At 26.1% G+C, this 16,277-nt stretch overlaps 2 protein-coding genes across 2 annotated transcripts in view; one reads left to right on the forward strand and one right to left on the reverse strand.

The window, feature by feature from the left end:
• The window catches only part of LOC129963609 (exportin-T-like), a 37,015-nt gene extending 31,769 nt beyond the window's left edge, over positions 1 to 5,246 (reverse strand). Inside the window, exons 1-3 of the mRNA XM_056078084.1 lie at positions 5,056 to 5,246; positions 1,789 to 1,862; positions 428 to 510 (exon numbers count right to left, since the gene is read on the reverse strand). Of these exons, the coding sequence (XP_055934059.1) occupies positions 428 to 510; positions 1,789 to 1,848 (143 nt within the window). The 5' untranslated portion in view covers positions 1,849 to 1,862; positions 5,056 to 5,246. The remainder of the gene's footprint in view (positions 1 to 427; positions 511 to 1,788; positions 1,863 to 5,055) is intronic.
• A 424-nt stretch (positions 5,247 to 5,670) lies between these two features.
• LOC129976353 (protein shisa-5-like) lies at positions 5,671 to 15,818 on the forward strand. Its single transcript, XM_056089884.1, has 4 exons — positions 5,671 to 5,907; positions 7,042 to 7,189; positions 10,749 to 10,885; positions 11,212 to 15,818. Exons 1-4 carry the CDS (start codon positions 5,847 to 5,849, stop codon positions 11,508 to 11,510), a joined length of 645 nt encoding a protein of 214 aa, XP_055945859.1. The 5' UTR covers positions 5,671 to 5,846; the 3' UTR covers positions 11,511 to 15,818.
• The last annotated feature ends 459 nt before the right edge of the window (positions 15,819 to 16,277 follow it).

Genomic DNA, 16,277 nt, shown 5'->3' on the forward strand with positions numbered 1-16,277 from the left:
TAGGACATTCTGAATTGTTAAAAATTATATGTGCACTACAGAATAAGTGTTCAGAATAAGAATCAGAACCTCATGATTTTTGGAAATTATAGAAGCAGGTCAAGAAAATTAATTTGTGTCATGTAGTAAAAATGTCCAAGATGTGTATTCGAAAACTCTAATTACTAATTTATAACAAATAATACATAGTATAGAAATAATTTTTTCATAATTAGTAATTAATTAATTTCATATTAGTAATATGTATATACAATTTGTCATTCACATCCATAAAGTCAATATATTTATAAGAATAGCGAAAATAAAAAAAAAGTTTACATGGCAAAATCAGAAACATTATAGAAGTTCAACATCTTCAATCAGAAAAATAAAACAGCAAATAAAAAAAAAACTTTAATAAAATAAAAAACAATATGAAATCACATACTTTTTATCAATATTAGATAATAAGTTTATGCTTAATTTCCAGCCATCTTCCGATTCTTTCAGTTGTTCAAAATATTGAAGGGCCTATGTAAAAGAACAGTACATAAAATAATAAATTTCTACATTTTACATTCACTAAAAAAATATTCAGTTTTTTTTTTTTTTTTTTTTCCCCTATGAGGAAGCATAAAACAGAAACTGATTAAAAGAGTGTATACTATTATATTAAAAATATTCAAGAGTCTTTTGAAAGAAATGTAAATATCCATTATGTGCTTAATTCAAAGGTTAGCTTTAAAACACTTTTAATTTCTTTTGACTTTGGATAAATTTGTTAAAATTTCAGAAGTCCCCCCCCCAAGAATATTTATACCAAAAATAGAACACCCAAATGATTGCTTAATCATTTTGCAGTCATATTAAATTTGGACATTGGTGTCATGCTTGTTGGAATTAATTTCCATTGAGTGAGCAATACATAATATGCAAGATTATGAAGGAAAAGCACAATTTATTCATTCTTTTGCAAACTTCAATATTGTAAACACAATATGTTTTAATGCAATGTTTTATATTAAAAATTATGATTTATAATTTGTCATCGTGTGATATCTTTAAAAACAGCCTCCATTATGAAGTCCTGGTTTTTGATGACAAGGGTTGCGAAAATAATTTGTCTGGCATTTCCCACCCTCGATTTTTCATTGTGAGTTAGAGGCAGCTCTATTAATATTAGGTTTTGTTGCCACGAAGTGGTAGAAGCACTGTACTGGTTCTTGAATAAGCTCCTAAGCCATTTCTGTTCTTTCATAGAAAGTGTAAACTGATAAATCCTAAATGGAGATTAAGATACAATGAGTTTAGTATGTTTCTTTACTGCGGTGGCTGAGAGCAGACATACGACCGGAACGGTAAAAACACTTTGGTGATTGAGTGTAGGCATACAACCACAAAGGGTTAAATGTATCTGCTAAGAATCTCAATTTTTATATTAAAGCCTTAGCACATAACAAATCTTCCAAGGGAAAATTTGATTTTGTTTCCCAAAACAAGTTTTAAATGTTGAAATAAAGAGCAAGTACTTTCTGCATCATTTGCTTGCATGTTCATAAAATGTATACAATGCTACAATTTTCTCCACACACAATGCTAAAATTAAAATGTCTTGGGTCAGCTATTAATTTGGTGATATTATATTTGCACGATATCTTGAATCTTTCATTCAATTAGCAACAGTATTCTGAATGCTATAATTATTTATTAAATGCTAATAGTTTGCAAATGCACACTATTTTTAATTTCTTTTTCACATTCATAGGGCTTAATGATACAAAATTTTTGTTCTTATTGGAATGAACTTACTTGATGACGAGCCAAAGGATTTGTATGGTCTAAAAATCCTTGAATAGTTTCAATATCCATTTTTATTTCCTAATCTGAAAAAGAAAATAGAATAAGTTTAACATGAAAATCTGCCAGTCTAAATGGAAGAAGAGAATGCAACAAAATTATAGACATTAAATTTATAAAAAGGAGTTCTGTGAAAAAAAAATAATAACATGTAATCCTAAAAATAGGATAAAAAAGCTTATTTCACTAATCTGATATATTAATTTATTACCATGATTTGGAGTTACCCAAAGAGAAAGTAAATGTATAGTTGAAGAGGAGAAGGGCGAGCCTTTTTCTCGTACCTTTTTGATTGGACAAATAAGAAGAAAAAAAAAGTTTAGATATTTAAGATCTTATCTCTCAGCTATCCTTGAAACACTTCATCCACTTTCAATAGGACTCATTTCACATGAATTGAATGTAATGTAATGAATTAGATGTTGTCTTAGCTAAGACTCCTACTAAAACCTTGCATGAAGATGGAATACTCACTTTAAAATCTCCAAGATTTAAAAAAGAAAAAGTTTTGAAAAGTTCTATTCAAATGTGCATGGTATTATAAATATCATACTCTTTATAAATATCAGCAAATAATATTATAAATGTGTACACTAAATAAATAATAAACAGAGGTTTATAAAATTCTGCCCGTTCAATGACCCAAATTCACAGGCTGCCACATCAAATTCAAACAGATAGTGAAAATAAAATATTTTTCCTTTTAAATACAAATCAATAATCAGTGAAAATGAGTGTGGCAAGTCCCATTTATCTTCATGTGTTAAAAAAATGGCAACATCCCAAAAAAACAAGATAAAAAATAACACCAAAAAAGAATTGAATAAGAATTAAAAAAAAAGAAAAATGTAGCAACGGGAAATAAAGCATTGGTATTCAATACACAATTTGTAAAAAAAAAAAAAAATCAGGGTGTATACACATTGTTATTGGGGTCACTAATCTCAATTTGTTAAGTACATTTAGCCAAATATATCAGTTAAGAATTCATAATAAGGAAAAAACTGTGATAAACTTAGTTAGTCAAGGCAATCTTGGAATATTCAAATATATATTAGGAAAGGAATTTGATTTTAGTTTGAGTAAATTAAGATGCTTTATAGAGGAACTGTTCATACTTGTGCTTACGATGGAGAATAACACAAGAAAATCTCCACCAACCAACTTGACAACAGGAAGTAATAATAAAGTATATATCAATAACTAGCTTCTGAATTATGCTAATTAACAGCAGGATCTGACTTCACAGCCAAATAATGATTTAATCTATAAAAGTCTGTAATTTCAAGTCTTTAATTTTAGGACTCAATATTCTCTGCAATCACTAATAAAAGTAAATGCAAGGAGTAACACAGTGCTAAGAAACACATCAACCTATAGTTTCTGAATAATGCTAGTTAAGAATAGAGTCTAAGCATCTGATTCCTCGGCTATTTGATGCTTTAATTTATAAAGTTGCTAGTAGGGTCAGGATTTATGTTTATCCAACTTTTTAATGAATTTCATCTTTTCATCTTGATGATGCATATTACAAATAGCAAGTAATCATTTTTCAATTTTTTTTCATAAGATTAGGAAATAAAAGATAAATAAAAAAGAAAATATGCAATAATTTTAGAAAGAAGGTAAATACTTATTGTATCCTTAAAAAAAATTGAATGCTAAAAAGCAACAGCTTTTTTCGACTTTGATTAATATTTTTTTTATTTCAAATTTTTTTAAAGCAAACAAGTAATTTTAACTAAATACTCTTCTTATATTTGGTTTCCTTTTAATAAAAGATCAACTATCAATATATTTCAATGCACATAATTCTTTTTAATTGATTGGTAAAAATTCATAATGAAGCATTCAGGGAAAAAAATAATTAAAATATTAAATATGTTGTATTGTGTGCAAAATATATTTTAATTTAGATATATTCAGGGTAATTTAAGATAAATAGCTGAAAGTATAATATTCAACTAATAGTGCAACTAACTTGTACCAGGCAATCAGGGCAAAAGAAATAAAATCAAACATTAAGACAATTGAAAAACTTACAGCTTTTCAGAATGAAAATACTTTTGTGCTTTTGATTAATAAAAAAAACTATTTAATAATTTATCAGGAAACCTCATTATGCTTTAATATTCATTAGCAAAAGTTGAATTATTTATAACACAGCAACGCGTTTACAATTATAGCATAAAATCCATTATGCCATATTTCAAGTAAATGTTACATGTAAGAAAGTAAAAATATATTTACTGAAAAGTACACACATAAATAAAAACACATTATCTTCTCTTAAGCAATAAATATGAAAAGTTTGATTAAATTTGGTTGGATTGCTAAGAAGGAGATATAGAATGGGTATACACATGAAAGCGTTGTCACAATGAATTTTTGATTAATGCAATTATTTTGGTTATGCCAATTTATATGGTGAAGTTTTTTTTTGGGGGGGGGGGTGCATTTTATAACACCAAATGTGGTGCCCAAGTTAGCTTTCGAGCAATGCAGAAAAAGTACATCAATCGGCAATTCTTCAGCTACCCCAAATGTTTTATGTATTGATGTATCCATCATAAATTACGTCAGAATGACAATCATACACATACAAGCAGTATGTTGACAGCTGAATGACAAAATTGAGTTTTAATGACATGTGCATGGTAATTAACATTTGTAGCTATTTAAATTCAAATGTCAAACTAGCAAAAAAAAAAAAAAAAAACTGGCATTAGTCAATGAATATCATTTATTTTTCATGATCCTCAGAGTTTAAATATGACAAACCCTGATATTAAATATTTCTAAACCTGGAGCAAGATATGGATAAAATACCTTAAAAATTCTCAGGTATTAATTACCTTTGCATTCTAAATTGATTTACAATATGTACCTAATACGGTTTTCTTTTAATATTTCTTAATATATATTTATCTAATTTTCATATTCGATGGAAATTGTAACCTTTATATGTTATAATGCTATATAAATCTCCAGCTGATACGGTGACTTATATTAAATGATAGTTATGTGTTTCATGATTATGAAAACGTGGTCTCATTTCTGCAATAAAATAATGAAACAAGGACAGAAAAAATGTATAAAAAAAGGAAGATCGTTTCTTTCGAAATTCGAAGGTGCTTTATACATTTAGAACTTTTGTTAGTATTGATTTAAAAAAAAATACTTATTGGAAAAATAATTTATAAAATATTCCGACAATACCTTTGTCAATTTCTAATTCCCATGTTCGTCAAATTTATATTCAATAAAATAAATTGATATAAATAAAGAAACAATAAATTTCAAAGAGTTTACAATCGGAAAATTTAATACATCTTTTACAATTACGATGATCTCGTCCACGTTATGAGAATCAACAAATAAAAAACACGCCGTTTTCTCAATTTAACACAGATACGAATAATTTCTGAGGAATTATACAGTTAAGCCGGTTCAAGCAAATAGATTCCTTCATAATAGGTGAAATGACGTAATAATTTTTCTTTTTGCAGAGTATGAATATTCATTTTAAAATAAATATTATATGATAAAATTCTCAAAACAGAATATTTTTATAATTATTTTGCCAGCTTATTATCAAATTTATATTCTCTGGAAAATTGCCAAAATATTGAGGAATATTTACTTTCTTTTCCGGAAAAAAATTTTTGAATCTACTGTGATTAAAAAATATATCACCTTATTTCAAGATTTCACTTAGAATTTGCCATGATTTTAATTTTAAAAAAGTATTTTGAAATATTAAAGAATTATTATTATATTTTGATGATGCCAAAATGTGTGTAAAGAAGCCATACGTCAGAGCAGAAGCTTTTATTATTATTGTTTTTATTTTTATTTGAGAGTCAAGAGGCAGTGCAATCTTTCCGGAAGGGGCTGAGATTAATTTTACATTAAAATGTCGTGAGGGTCTAAGTAATTTATTCGTGAAATTTATGTGCGGAAAAGTCCTTAGTCTTTAGAATAGTAATATACGCGTAGGAAACGGCAAAATGTGTAGGTATGCTTGTGTCCTGTTACCTGTGATATTGATGTTTGTTTATGTTTCGGAAGGTGTGTATATCTTTCATTTAAATATTCCATATTTTTGCTTGAATTCATCTTTCATTATGTGTTTGAATGTTCGGGAAATATTTTCGGTCTTCGATTTCTTTTGAATTATATATATTTATATTTTAAGTTAGGATTGTTTCATCACTATGTATATATTTAAAAACTCCTTTGATCTTTCCAGTTTATTATTTTATAGATATGTAGTATATTTTGTTAACTCATGTATATCAGCAACTAAATAGATAGTATGATAAATTTGAATCATATAAAGAAAGGATGGAGTAAATCTTTTACGTATGTTAATATTATATATGTATTCAGCCAATTACTCGAATTCGAAAGGAGAGATAAATACGTACATTTTGTTGTTTATTTATATACACTAAGACCCTAACAATAAATCCATTTTTCTGTATATGTATTGAATTCTGTAATATACTCTGGCCCATAACAATATAAAAGTAATCTAATTTTATTTTGTCGATCTTATTCAAATATATAGTGCATTATTATTATCGAATTTAACAAACAGTTATAAATTTAAAATTCTTAAAGAGGTTTTCTTTTGTTTCTAACATGTTTCATATCTTAAACGTTAGCAATAATTATTTTTTATATTGTCTTTTACATATATCAAGCTATATATTAAAATTATTTTGGATTTTAAATTTGGTATTAATTATTTAGTAAAGGAAAAATAATTTGAATGTGCTTGATAATGCACTTAAAATTGAAATTGCTCACACTATAAAAAGACTGATAATCTTGTAAATATTTTTAATAGTAAAATAGTATTTGATGAAATATTATTAAACGAAGTACAAATGTATAAATGAGAGTATTTTTATAAAAAATTTTATAAAAACTAACATTTTGTATAAACTAGTTATTTTTAATAAAATTTAAAACATTTTGAAATTATGCATTGTATTATACAATTTACATGTGACATGCAAAGATTTTTTTCATAATTTCTAATGCTGAATATATGTTATTTTAAAGTTTTTTTTCCTTCTTTTTTTTTTTTTTTTTTTTTTTTTTTTTTTTCTTCTCTATAGCATTAATGGAACACCATAAATAATCTTATAAAAAAATTTCATAATTTATATTAATTTTTTAAAATTCATTTTTCAGTCTCCAGTATTGTATGCACTAAAGAAGAATTATTTGACACAACACCTTTGATTTGTCCTGGACCTTATGATCCTAAGGATAAAGTTTATTGTTGTGGTCCTAAAAAGCGACGATTTTGTTGCAGCTATGCAGAGTATGCATCTGCAATGTAAGTCTTATGTTTGATGTTTCATTTTAAGAAATTTTGATTTTATGTTGTTTTTAGAATACTTCTAAATATTAATTAAATACTAAATATTAAAATGAAATAATTACGAAATTTGATATTTTTTCTGCTGTAATTCTTTTATTAATTTGTGATAAAACAGAATAGAAGGTATATTCTTATATACTGAATAAAGAAAAAAAATGTTATAAAATAAAAAAAGAAAGGAAATACAGTTTCTGTGATCAAACTTTTTATTTGTTTCATTTATATTAAGTGAAAAAAAGTTAATTATTGTATATATCCTTATGGTTTGCATTTCTTTACTGAAAATAAAATATTAATTGGTTACACAACAAAATTCATTATGTTCCTTAAAATTTTTAGAAATTTATGTCCAATCTTGACAATATGTAAATAAGATGTTGTGTTTTTACCAATTGTTTTTAATTGGTTGGTTACAAAATCAATATGACAATGTGATAGATGTTGACTATATTAAGTCAATAGACATTTAGATGCCTAATTTAATTGTTCTTCATTCAGACTATAATTTGAACTATATTTTGTGGATTAACCAATATGGTAACAAGTGAATCAGGTGTCATATTTTATGGACTATTTTTGGTTGATCTGCTTAGATAGATTAAAATTTGTATAGATTGTTACTGTCATTATCAGTTTTGATCACTTGTTGCTGAAACTGTTAGGGAAATTAGAGTTGCATACAAGATTTGATTAGTAAGATAATACAACAAATATATGCCCATCTTTCGATTTGTTTTCCCTGATTAAATTTTTACTGAGCTCATAAGAAAAGGGGAAGGGGGAGATGCTAGTTTTTTATACTTTCAAACATATGGAAAAGCTCTTTATACATTTAGAGCATTAAAAAGATTTGTCTGAATTTTGCAGGTGTATGAATATTTTTTCATGTTGTTCATTATAATTCTTTTGAAGAAATTTACAGGTATTTTTTTTTTTTTTTTTACTTGAGGAATTGAAGAATACAAACTGATAATCAAGAAAATTCTTCATCAGAGGAAATATGAAGATGAATACTTTTAATTAAGAGAATTTAATACTAATGCTCAAATTTTCACTAAGCAATAAATAAGCAATAATTTATTTTAAATAAGTATTTATTAACTTCTTTAGTAGAGTAATAGTTATAATTGAGTTATATTGCTTTGGTAAACAGTCTAACTTTGATTTGAAAAGTTTTTTTGACAGTTGATATCATTTTACATAGTATACATTCAATTGCCATAATTTTAATTCATTTAACTTAAAAAATTGTTCATTACTTAAGTTTAATAATAATTTAATTATTATTTTCACATGTTTTGGCTGTCACTTTACTTTATTATAAGATTTAAATAATATGAAAATCCACATCCAATAATATTACATTCATTTAATTATATAAAAATTTGTCCAATATATTTTATTTGATATCATGTTATGTATAAATTTAAAATAATGAGGAAAGCCATAAACAAATTTACCACAAAAATCAATTACAACATCTTATCACAATAAAAAAAAAGATAAAGATATAATAAAAATTTAGTTACATAAATACAAGCAAAAATTACACAATAATGATAGAACATAGCTGTCTGTTTTTACCAGTTTCTATTTGACATAAAAGATTATGTCCTCTAGTTGTGTTTTTAATGGCCACTTGCCCTCTATTTTTGAGAGAAGATGGAAAAATATTATTCATGTCTGTGGGGAAAACTAATGACAGAGTTCCTAGCCACAATCATTATTTGATTTTGATTTTTACTTCATATGGATATGAATTCATTTCAATTCATTGTCTATGATCTTCTACCATCTTTTTTCCCCTCTTGAATTAAAAAGGAAGAACTTGATTTCAAGATAGTTGTGTTAAAATAAAACTTTGACACAAACATCAATCTCAACTACATGAGCGATTACACTAATTTTGAGTGCCAACTTGACAGTTTCACCACTTAATAGAATTAACCAACCAGAATGTTCTGTCATTATTGTGTAATTTTTACTTCTATTAATGTAACTAAATTTTTATTATACTTTTATTGTGATTAAATGTAGTTTTTCAAAGTGAGGGGAAATGACCAAATTAATCTAATTCTAGCCAATTTTAATGACCTGATTAATGGAATTAATATAGTCATGTGGATCAATTTTGATAAAATATACTATCAAAACAAAAGAAAATGTGGTTTTTTAAAAATTATTAGTAATGTTAGAGCATTTTGATTACTTATCCATGCTTTCAATCTGGCAAAATTCATCGATGACAGAAATTGACGATAATTATGTTGATGTTATTTCCTCTAAGTTTTATATTGCAAATGGAAGTGAAAGAAATATCTTGAAATGGAAGTGAAGGGGTGTAGATGATTCTCGATGATGCATCTAGAAGCTATGAATTTTCATATGGAAAAAAACAAATTCAAGAAAGCAGTACTTGAGATATTTTTTATATAATGACATTGACTAGGAAATTCTGTCTTGCCACAGATAAATTTGCAGTTTTTGAGATTTCTCTTGAAGATAGATGGTGGTTTGTGCAAAGGACAATTGATAACATTCCGGGTGTCTTTAACTTTCGTTAGAAATAAAAATTAGTGAAATTGATTTCAATGGTTTTGTATGAGGGACTGGTTCTTTAACTTTACCAATTGTTTTATATATGCAGATCATGGCCATTACTGGACAAGCTATTTGATTCTTTGCTTTCTGCTATTAATCATCGTTTGGTTGCATGATTCTTATTTTCCCAACACCATGCAAATAATTATTACCAAAAATTATAATTAGCTATTAAATTCTTTATTAGCTTTATTTAAGTATGAAATTATCGTGTGTTATTTTGAGGATAAATTAAAGAAATGTTGTTGCCTGCTTGCTGTAGATATCTTGCCACTTATTTTTAAATTTCTGCCTCTCCTGATCATACTAAGATTTAAATTGCAGTCGGAGAAAAATATAAATGCAAAAGAAGTAATTAACGTAATGCCCTTACTAAAAATTTAACAAAAAAAAAAAGGATCAGACATTATTATTATTTAAATAAGAAGTCTAACAAGTAAGTAATTTTGTGAAATTATGTTGTGTAGATTTAATAAATATGAAGAAATAATGTATATCTGCATCAGTTACTTAATAAATTATTATGTAATTTTTACTCCTTAATAATTTAAATGTTTTTGAAGTGATATTGCAATTATTCTTGGTTTTTATGTACAATTTAAAATATTGATGATGTGACGATGTTTGGAAGAATGATGTTCAAAATTCTCTACACAAATTTTTTTTATGAAAAATAACTAAATAAAATATATGATTAAATGCTATTTTTACATTGTATTTCACTTTTTTGTAATTTTCTTTACTTTATTCATTTGACTAAATAATGTTGCATGTTTTTATGTCTATATGTAATATAGTTTAGTTAATACTGTTTTTGGCTTAATAATTAGTTGTATTTTTATGTATGTATGTGATACTGTTTAAGATTTGTAAACTATATGTTTTTTTGTTGTTGTTATTTTTATTTTATTAGCAACACGATTGGCATTATAGTGGGTGTGTTGGTGACAGCTATAGTGGTTGTTGTTATCATAGTGGTGGTGTCATGTTTCTGCTGCAGTTGTTGCCTCCTAGCTAAACGATGCAATCGCCGAGGAAATACATCATACAGTTAGTACATAAGTTTTGTTACAGTTATTATACACCTTATGACTGAATTTATTGAAAAATATTTTCATAAAATATAACTTTATTTAAATTGTTTAAGCACTAAAAGTAAGAATTTCTGTGCTTTTAGATTAATATAGTATATATTAAAAATGTAAAGCATAACCCAAAATGTAATTATTTTTATTTAATAATTGAAAAGAACTTATATTGTCCAGACTGTTTTATTTAATTTTTGAATAAATGAATAATTTAAGATTGTAATTTCTTAAATTTAGTGTTTGTTCTTACCATTATGTAATATATTTACATCTTCTTTTCCTTTATAGCTGCGAGTCAGCCGGCAGCGACCACTACGACGACAACTGCTCATTATTCAGCCCAACCGGCTTACCCTATTCAAACCTTTCCCACTGGCTATCCACAGCAACAGTTCCAACAACAATATCCACAGCAGCAGTTTACCCAAGAACACTTTCAGTACCCACCTCAACCATACCCACCTCAGGCTCCATACCCTCTTGCTGGAGGTTACCAAGGAGGATACCCACCTCCCTCTGGAAACCCACCACCATACCCAGTCAATGATCAACCACCATATAATCCCTCATTTGCTGGAGGGAAATGATTATTTGCTCACTAGTTGGGAGATGTTGAGAATTAGGGGTCTGATTCATACCTTCGAACTGTGGCAATTTGCATAAGTATACTCTTTTTTGCATTTAGCAAAAAAAGTTATTTGATGGACATTAAGACTGTTTACATAGAAAGTAAATTATTACAGGGAGCTTTTGTGTTTTGTGATATTGAATCCACTCTTAACCTCATTATGCTGTGTTTGTGCATTATCTAATCATTATTAATTTATTTATGTAGGATATTAAAGCATCTCATTAGAGAATATTCTGAAAGTATTTTTTTTTTTCCTGTTAAATTTCGACTTTAGATATGTATTGTAACAAATTAATTTATTTTTTTTCTATTACAGTGATCTTGTGTACTTGATTTTTGTGTTAACTTTCTGTGGTTGCATTTTTACCAAAGTAGTATTTGTGCTGTGTGTTATGTTTTTTTTTTATTATTTTAATCTTTTTGTTTTGAACCTTGGTTCATTTTCTTTTTTCTTTCAGATTTTAAATAATGAAGTTACCACTTTGTATATAAAAATTAATTGCCTTTAATGTTAATCTGTACAGTTATTGTTAAAATGTTTGTATTAAAAAAAGATACAAATTTTGTTAAATAATGATTTAACTGCAGAATACCAAATTTTCCATGGTTCCCCTTTCTTTGATTTTTTTTGTTTGCTTTAAAGTTTCAGCTGCATCATTGCTCCAAGCAAGGTTTTCAAATGACTTCTTGTTATGTAAATAGTGAAACAGAATTCTTTTCAAATTATCTGGTGTTCTTTTTGGAACTTACAAGTTTCGATTGAAGAAAATTTTACGTATTCCATATGTATTATAGATCAGCAATCGTTAAAAAAATTTTAAGGTTATGGTTCTTTTTAAAGATATTGGCCAGTTTTAATTATTAATTACAGTTAATAATGATTATCCTTTTTGGAGAATAAAATTTCTATTTATTTTTGAGAAGTTTTATTTTTTATTTATTCCCTCCTCCCCTAATTTTTTTTTTACATTCGTTTTCTTATACATTATTTCATGTAACTGAGATATTTCTCTGAGTAGATTGGTTATTCATTTATAGGATCTGATAACGTTTCTCAATTATGATGTCAATTTATGACTCAGCCCCCTTATTTACATAATATATTATTACAGTTTTACCACTGGTATATGTATGTGTAGTTCCGTAGAATAGAATTATCTAGCACTACTATCATAAGAGCAGTGTATCGTCATCAGAATCTCATGTGCAGTGCATTTATATATTATAATTCCCTGTTGAGAAAACTTCACAATTCTGACATCAAAAATTATTTATTATTATTTATTGGATAATTACATTTTATTTTATGTGAGTTATTATTTGAATAATTTTTATCATAAAATTCACAGTTGAATATTAAGTCAGAAAAAAAAAGTGTATGTGGATATACCTGACATAATAGTTTTTATCTGTTCCGTCAAATTAATGGTGGAAACTGATTAAATTTTAACTTGGTTATAATTTGTATTATTAAATTTGTTGTATTTGATTGACAAGTTATTCATTATATACTTAAGTATTGTGTATAAACACTATATTATAATTTCATAATTGTTATACGTTTCACTTCGTTCGAAATATTACCAAAAATAACATTAATTATTACTTTCCCAAATTGGTCATCGGAGCTTAATAATGACACCTAAAATATTTTCCTTGTCTTCCTTCATATTCTGAAAACGTTTGTGTATTTTGTGCTATTAAGTATTTCATTTCTTGCAAATATTTAAAATTGTTCTCTGTATTACATTACATTTTGTTTTATTCAATGAGATTTGTTTTTATAAATTTATACTTTTGTTATTCCTTAGTTTCTTATTTGTTTTCACTGCACTTGGTTTGTTTTTTAAATCTCCTTTTATTTTTTGTATCATTTTCTTAAGGATGTTTCTAGCTTTCTCCTGAACAAAGGTGAACAAATTAAAAATTCTATCTTATCAATTGTTGGAAGTACTTCATTTCATTGTAAAATAACACATCCAGTTTCTAGGTATTAGAAAAAATATACAATAAACAATATTTCATATTGATGTTTTAATCTGAATTTGAATTAAAAGGATGTTATTTCATTATAAGCAATTCTTTGTATAATTTTTACACTTACTGTTAATTTTAAAAATATTAAGTTTTCAATTTTGGCATCTACATCATTTGCTCTATATTATTAGGGTTGTCAAATAAATAATAAACCAAACTGGATTTGTTATAACTGAAATTTTTGTACCTTAATTAAAGATATTTACTCCTTAGCTCTCCAAATAAATAATCTTTTTTTTGTGTGTGTGTATGTGCGTAAAGCTGAGCTTTTTTTTTATGAACCATTTGTGAGCCACATTCTTTTTGTCAATATGTGAATGGTATCATTGCTCTCCCAAAAATTTCTTTGGCAGGTTAGTTCGTTTTACCAAATACTATAAAGTCACAACATGAAAAGCCTGTACTGCATCAGACTTATTAAAAGTTTTAAAATGTGAAAAAATAATCTTGATTTCCTGTATCTTTTGAATATGACAGCCTGTTCCCCACTTGAGGTTATTTTACTTCTTTTTCCACACTTTGTACCCAAGCATCAAGACTAAATTCATCGGCTTTTCAGCGGGCCGATCTCTTCTGCTTTCAGAAACTGATTATTTGTGCAATCTGAAGTTCTGTTTCTTGAATGAAATAAGAGAGATTATGTTCTTAGTTCATTTGTCGATTCTTCCTTGCTTTGCTAGCATTAGCTTATATATTGATTTTCACATTAGCCTTTGGATTGCTATTTAATGCATAACCCTAATATTAATTTGAATGTGTTTATTCTTTAATCTAAAAGCGTATAGATCGTAAACATTTATTTAAATACCATCTGGCTCGAGCTTAAAATGAATGTTTTAATTTCTCAGTAACTGTTTTACTTGAATATCTGAATGAGTGTTTAAGAATTTTTTTAAAAATTGTGTGATAAATTTTATTAGTTTGTGTTTTGTGTATTATGTAACATATATATTTATACATATTTTTTTTGTTCAAATATTTGTATTTTCAGTAAAGATAAATGTTTTTTCTGTTACTTTAATGTTGATTTATTTGAAAATGATATGAAGAAAATATGAAGTATTTAACTGATGCTATATAATTTCCATGTTGTTGACAATGATAATTATAATTTAAAAATCATTTTCAGCTTTGTACTTCCCTCAGGAACTTTTGATTAGAATTTTCAAAAATTGAATTTTATTGGCTATTTTTAACAATTCCTGAGTAATCTGAAATTAAAACAGAGTACTCACATGAGATTATATTAACATAATGTTACATAATTATATGCCAAGTTTATATACAAAAATTTTGCTTTGTAATTTATTTTGCTCATTTTTTTTAATTATTTTTTTTGCACTTGTTTTTGATTAGCAATGAAATTAGTTTTCCTGCTTTATGACTGTAACAAATTTTACCGGTGATTTATGTTTTTAAGTTAGGCCAAAATTTTAAGTGTTATATTTGTCATTTTCATTGTTACTTTTTTTTATCTAGGTTTCCCCCCCCCCTTTCTTTTTTCAATTTTTAACTTGTATTTTCTTTTTACTTAATCTAGTCAATTAACATTGATTTTTAATTGTATTTATTTAAGAATCTTTAAGCAATTTTTATTTGTTATATATTCATTTGATTTCGATATGCTATACACATAAATATTATGCTAATTAAAATTTTATTCATATCTTTTGAATTTCATTGTAGATAATTAGTCCATGCAATGATTTAAACCTTAATTATTTAACTAACTTGAATGATAGTTATCACTAATGAATGGCCATTTAAACTGAGTGACACATTTTTTTTAAAAAAAATTCTTATAAAAGAGGTGTAAAATTATTGACAACAACTAAATATTACCATAAGCATTTGTTTTAAGGTTGAATATATATGTATTAAATGTGAAATTTAAATAAAATTATAACTAAGCCATTTAAATTATTGATGTTGGCATATATATTTTTTTTACCTACATATTTTTGAAACTATTTTAAGTGGCCATTCAATCTAATATTGAATAGGATAATAACAGATTTTTAATCTGTTAGTTTTTTACTTTGATTTTAACTTCTGTTTTTCAACATAATCATGTTTTCCTAAATTTTTTAAGCTGTAGTGACAAGTGTAGTTAAAAGATTGAATGTATCAGTGCATGATGAGAAATATGATCTGAAACTTGTTACATGAACAGATTTTGATGTATTTAATGTAAGTTTCAAACAATAAAATTGTAAATTCTGTCCAAGATTGTGTGTGCATTTCTTATTTAACATTTTATGGATACTTTTATAATTTGTAGCATTTGTTTTCCTAAACAATAAAGCCAATATTGCACAATGGTTAATTTCTGCATCGTTTAAAATTAATTTTTAATTATCTTTTATAATAGAGATGCATGTGTTGGTGCTCTGCATGCTAGACTGTTTGACCTGCAGCTACCAAATTGCGCACATATGTATCTTGAAGGGTGAGAATAGGCATCTTGGAGAGGTTTTTTTAAAATTTTAATTAATTAAAAATTAAGTAGAATTGTGTCGTTTTTCGCGATAATATCCGGAAATATACAAAAAATTTACACAAATTTGAAATTATATATATATATATATTATATTATATCTATTGGATAATCTTGCAATTTTTTTGTGGAATTTTGATTTTTTTTTTTTTTTTTTTGCCTGATTTTCAATATTAGATTTCATTATTG

This window comes from Argiope bruennichi, chromosome 1 (assembly GCF_947563725.1).
Source record: "Argiope bruennichi chromosome 1, qqArgBrue1.1, whole genome shotgun sequence".
NCBI classification, from domain to species: domain Eukaryota; kingdom Metazoa; phylum Arthropoda; class Arachnida; order Araneae; family Araneidae; genus Argiope; species Argiope bruennichi.